The following is a 5,719-nucleotide window of genomic DNA, read 5'->3' as shown; positions in this document are numbered from 1 at the left end:
GCTGTGGCAAGGCTCTCCCTTGTCCTGGATCCTGACCCCCAGCTCATCATCACCTGACCTCTAGTTCTTGGAACTTGTACTAGCAGTCTCAGTTGCTGATTCTCAGATTTGTCATCTTCTGCAGCTCATGAGTCAATAGCTTGTTGTTTGAGCTGTTGATTATTGATCAGCCCTGACAACCACATGAGTCAGAAGATGCCAACCTGAAGTCTAACTTGCGGATTCGGGACTTGACAGTCTCTAGATAGTCATGTGAGCCATTTCCTGAAGTAACCCAAATGTGTGTGTGTGTGTGTGTGTGTGTGTGTGTGTGTGTGTGTGTATTCCTTCATCAGAAAATAAGGAAACTAAGAGTATTCACTGAATAGGGGTATTGAGGTGATGTGACATGCCCAGTCCAGGTCTACCATGAAAAGCTTGGAGATCAGTGACTATTATCCATTCATTTCCCAAACTCTGAACACCCTGGGCCATCATGGCAGGTGCCACACATCACACTTTGAGGAACATTTACTGGGGCCTTGCTCTTAACCTGGAATGCCTCTCCTTATCTAGCCATTGGAGTGAGTCCCAGAGTACCACAAATGGGTAAACACAACCAGCTGAAAGGTTAATGGTTTGAGTCCACCCAGAAGCTTCTTGAAAGAGCTGGCAATCTGTTTCCAAAAGGCCACTATTTTACTTGGAGTGAGTTGAGACTTTTCAGCAACTGGGTTTTTTAAATGTTTGGTTTTTCGTTGTGTTTTTTTTTAAATCTATCCATCAAAGCACTGTGTGGAGGTGTAGCTATGATGTCATCTCCTCTGAAAAGCCTTATGGATTCACATTTAGCACCACCTTCAGCCTTTTTGAGGGCTGGGTCCCCTTCTGGTCTTCACCCCTAGCTATGCACCAGTGCCTCATTTGTCCCTTTTCCTCTATCACCTACTTCCTGAAGCTTTGGGGAAGTTCAAGTGCTGAACTCCAGCCTTGCACCCCAACACAGATGTCGGAGTGCCACACCCATATCTAAGGGCTCAATCAACAGAGACAGAACTCTTTCTTCTGTGTCCATCCACACCCTCCCAAGTCAGCTTCCTCGCCTGAAAACAGGTAGTCTGGCTCAGCAGGGTGATTACGAAGAAGAAATGAGAAAATACTGCCAATGTCCCTTTCTTCCTGTTTCAGGTTGAACCAGCTTCATCTGTCCCCTGTAGAGGGAAGTGAAGGAGGGTGCCCTAACCATCCCACCACCAACATGGGAGATCCAGAGGGTGGGGCAGATAGCCATCTTGAGATGATCATCTAGTTCAGAGAATTTCTGATTCCATTGTTTGAAGTCAGCCTTAGGCTCCTGGATTTTCAAAAGCAAGTAAAATTCTTCTCTCTTGAAGTTTTAGGTTCTATAACAACCTTGTTTGGTAGTGGTTGTTGAGTACCAGAGTTGGAACGAACCCATAACTGACCCTTCAGCGGGTTTTCAGAGGCAGTTAACTGCACAGGAGGAGACTGCCCATCTGTCTCCCATGGGGCAGCTAGTGGATTCGAACCACATGCCTTCCGGATTGCAGTGCAGTTTCTTCTTCCCTACGAGTACTCAAACTGCTCCTTGTGAATGGAGGCAGTCAAGGCTGACTCCATACCATAGCTTTGGAGGGAAGAGTGCTGCCACCTAGGGGCTAAGACAGAAATTGCACAAACCCCTTGGGTCCACCATTGTGATAAACATATTTATTGCGCCAGGCACCATGCCAAAACTTTATACGTTTCATCATTCTGGATCCCCATGAAAACCCTATGAGGTAGAACTATTATAAGCCCCATGGCACAGATGAGGACTCTGGTACTCACAGGAATGAAGTGACCTGATCAAGGTCACATGACGAGTATTTGGATTTCAAGACTGATGTGGTTGCTACTTTGACTTGTAACTACAACATGTGAATGTGTCTTCCAGATGTTTATATCACAGCTGTCTTGAAAATGCTGTGAGGAACCATATGTACATGGTCCCAAAGCTCCAACTATGCCAAGCCTCCAGAAAAACAGCCTGTTGAGAGGCCACCAAGGCATCCAGTGGGGCGGGGAAGCCCTGTCCTCTCTTGGGTCACCAACCACCAACAACCTGGACCAGCCAGACCCAGAGCTGCTCAGACTCTTTCTCAGGCGATGTCCTGCCATCTTCCTCACAGGCAGCCGGACCTCAGATTCCAGAATGCCGCAGGGATCTCCAGCAGAACAAGGGGCCCAGGAGGCTGGCCACCAGTCAGGGTTTGTAAGTGGCATTCCAAAAGCTGAAGGCTGGCTTCCATTGGGAAGGATTTCTAGGCTGTCCCAGAGGCCCTAGACCCAACATGAGCATCAAGTCAGGCCCGTGGCGGCAAAACCAAAGCCATCACTCAGAAGCCTGGATGTAGACAGGCACCGCAAGCATGGCGCATGGGCCCTCGGCCCCCGCTTGCAGCTCTGCCAGTGCCAGGTTGGAGCCCAGCCCCTCAGCGTGCCCAGGCACCACCAGCTCGGGCTCCCCGCCCACACCACCGCCCACCACGATGGACAGTACAGCATCTGGCTCGGTGAAGGGTGGCTTGCCAGAGCTGACTTCAGGTACTGCCTCTGCCTCTGTGTCCTTCAGCTCTTCCAGCCCCAGAGGGTCTGGCAGGGGGGCCTCCAACTTGCGCCCACCACTGCCGCTGCTTCGAGGGGTTGTCCTCCTCCTGGGGGGCCGCCGGGCTTGCAGGTCCTTGTCCTTTTGGGTGCCAAGGCGGCAGCGGTGGTCCTTGAGGTACTTGTGGCGGGAAAAGCCCTTGGCACAGCCTGCACAGCGGAACTTGTAGTTGCCCGTGTGCGCACGCTGGTGCTCGGCCAGGTGGGCGCGGCGACTGAAAGACTTGCTGCACAGGGCGCACTTGTGGAGTTTCATGCCTGTGGAGTGAGGTGAGGTTCAGTGAGGGTCCAGAAGTCTCCTACAGTGGGGATCCCCGTGTCTGAAATGAAATCTAACCTTCCACCCTGGCCTATGATTACCTGCTTCCTCTCTACTCTCATCTATTACCAAGCCACTCACCTCCACACTAACTACACTAGTTCCCAACCTCTGCATTGCTGTCTTTTTGCCTAAAACTGGCCACTCCATCCTTAAACCATGGCTAACTCTGCAAAACACCATTCTCTCTTTCCTGGATGGCCAGAGTGGCAGACAGGACTCCTGTCTGGTCTGCCAGCTTCCGACTCCACCTCAGGCCCCTCAGACCATGCCCCATAGGACAGCAAAGAGCATCTCTATAAGAGATACAAGCTGATCATGACATCTGTATCAGGGAACATCGCTGATTTAGTTATGTCTTCTCAGGTCAGCCCCCTCAAGACTGGGGGACTCTGATTCACCTCTGTACTTCCTGAGGATCCTAACACAGGGCAGAATACTATCAGCTGGGCTGTACCAGTAAGATTAATATGCAATCTGGGATATGTCTGACCTTTCTCTTCCTGGCAGGCCTGTCTCAGGGGGTTTGGACCAGACCAGATCCCTCCTGGCCTCCTGGCTGTCCCACTAATGAACTTACCAGAGTGAGAGAGGATGTGGGCCTTCAGCTTGTCTGGCCGGTTGAACTCCTTGCTGCAGCCTGTGTGTGTCCTAGAACCCAAAGACACTGGTCAGGGAGCTCACCAACTTAGGAATTTCCGGCAGCTCTAGGCATGAGGGACATACACATCCACTCTAAGAGCAGGAAAGCAGGGAAGGGGGTGCGGGTGAGTGCAGCAGGCAGGGCCCAGAACAGAATAAAAAGTGAGATGGTCTTCAGCTGTCAAACTGGACATCCTTCTGTCCTGCCCTCCCTGGTAGGACTTGTACATCAGTGCCAGCCTTTACTCACGAGAAGGGACATTTATATTTCTTGAAGGGCTCATGGATCAGCATGTGTCTCTTCAGCTTGTCCTTGCGGTTGAACGCGGACTCACACACTGAGCATTTGTAGGGCTTCTCACCTGCAAGAGATGTGGATAGGAGAGAGGGCCCAGTGAGACGAAGCCTGGGCATAAGGCATGGGGGTGCTCTCTGTCTCTCTCAGGGCAGCAGTTCCTGATGTTCCCTGGGGGAAAGTCAGTCTCTACAATTATTTATGATTTGATTTGCCAAGAACAAGTGGGGCTCTTTGAAATGTAGTCAAGGGTTCCTCTGATGAGACCACATATGAGCTGAGACCTGAAGAATTATGGGGGGAAAAAAACAGACCAAACTCATTAGCCGTCAAGTTGAGTCCAGTTCATAGTGACTGTAGGCTGTAAAAACTCCATCAGGTTGTATATCTTTATGAGAAGAGACTGGCCTTATTTCCAATCTGAATGGCAGTGGATTTGAACAAATGACCTTTAAGTTCAGTTAGCAATCCAATACATTAACGCAGGGCTCCTTTTCAATGAAATATTCAGCCATAAAAAGGAATGAAGTACTGATAGATGTTACAACATGGATAAGCCTGGAAGACATCATGCCAAGTGAAATAAGCCTGACACCAAAGGACAAAGAAAGTATGATCGAATTTATATGAATTATCTAGAACAGACAGATGCAGAAAGGAGATACAAGGATTGAAAGATATACAGACAAAAAGGAGACTAGTGGTTATAATGGGTTGGAGATGAGGGATGGGGTGGGGAATTATTAATGGCATCTCCAGGATAAAGAACATTTTGGAAGCAAATGGTGATTGATGTTTGCCCAGTATTGCCCATGTGAGTCATAGCCACTAGATTTTAACCACTTGAAAATGGTTCAAATTACAAATTTTATATTGTCCATAATTTAACACACACACACACAAAAAATAACTCCTATTGTTATCCCTATTTTATAGATGAGAAAACTGAGGCTGAGAGACGTGATATAAACTCAAAGTTTACATACTTAAAGTTTACAGTAAGTGGAGGAGCTAGGATTCTAGCCTAGCAATGTGATCCAGATTTTTCTGCTTCTGAAAACATAGATGGTCCATCCATGGGGTAAGGAACCAGGGATGGGCAGCTTCCACCTGTGAGAGGTCAGGGGGACCCCCTGAGGAATCCTAGGAAATGAAATGAGATGCCTGCACGCTGCTGTGGGGGTTACAACCTGCCATTTGGAAAAGGGAGGCTCTTGGTTTTTTATTTCCTGTCAATATTTCCTCTCTGTTTTGTTTCTGGAATTAATAAAGTATTTTTGAGAAATGTCAATCCAGTGGTTATGGAAATTCTGGTCCTTACAACGGAAGGCTTTGCAGCCATTAAGAACATTAAGGTTAATTTTTATTTCCTGATCGAGAACTATATCCTGGATATGTTGCTAGAAGAGAAAGAAAGCTGTAGCACAGCCCATTTTTGTTAAAAGAAAATACAATCTCTACTTAAAAGAAAAACCACCAACAAATCCTAGCCATGTGTGTACATACTTTGTACATACAAAGAATATGCAGGGGAAAAGATGAAGAGGACATGCCAAACTGTCAGTACAAATTAGCATTTGAAGGGGGAATCTAATATTTCACTTTATGTACTTCTATATTGCTTCCATTTTTATAAGGAAGCATGCATTATTTTTAAATAAGAGTAATAATGAAAAACCACAAAGAGAACAATTGGGTAATATCTATCAAAATTATCAATGTATATGGGGGAAGTTTTGGGGTTATTTTCCCCAAAGTATATGTTTTAAGCTAGTATTTATATATATATATATATATATATATATATATATATATAT

At 47.0% G+C, this 5,719-nt stretch overlaps 1 protein-coding gene across 2 annotated transcripts in view; it reads right to left on the bottom strand.

Moving 5' to 3' along the window:
- Nucleotides 1–2,189: 2,189 nt before the first annotated feature.
- The window catches only part of ZNF341 (zinc finger protein 341), a 67,705-nt gene continuing 64,175 nt past the window's right edge, over nt 2,190–5,719 (bottom strand). For both annotated transcript variants that reach the window (XM_006881451.1, XM_006881452.1), the window contains exons 13-15: nt 3,858–3,969; nt 3,546–3,616; nt 2,190–2,904 (exon numbers count right to left, since the gene is read on the bottom strand). In XM_006881451.1, coding sequence (XP_006881513.1) covers nt 2,375–2,904; nt 3,546–3,616; nt 3,858–3,969 — 713 coding nt within the window. In that variant the 3' untranslated portion in view covers nt 2,190–2,374. The remainder of the gene's footprint in view (nt 2,905–3,545; nt 3,617–3,857; nt 3,970–5,719) is intronic.

The sequence above is a fragment of the Elephantulus edwardii genome, unplaced genomic scaffold (genome assembly GCF_000299155.1).
Source record: "Elephantulus edwardii isolate Elephantulus edwardi_28Jun2011 unplaced genomic scaffold, EleEdw1.0 scaffold00015, whole genome shotgun sequence".
Lineage (NCBI taxonomy): Eukaryota > Metazoa > Chordata > Mammalia > Macroscelidea > Macroscelididae > Elephantulus > Elephantulus edwardii.
This window is presented reverse-complemented; position numbering and strand designations above follow the sequence as displayed.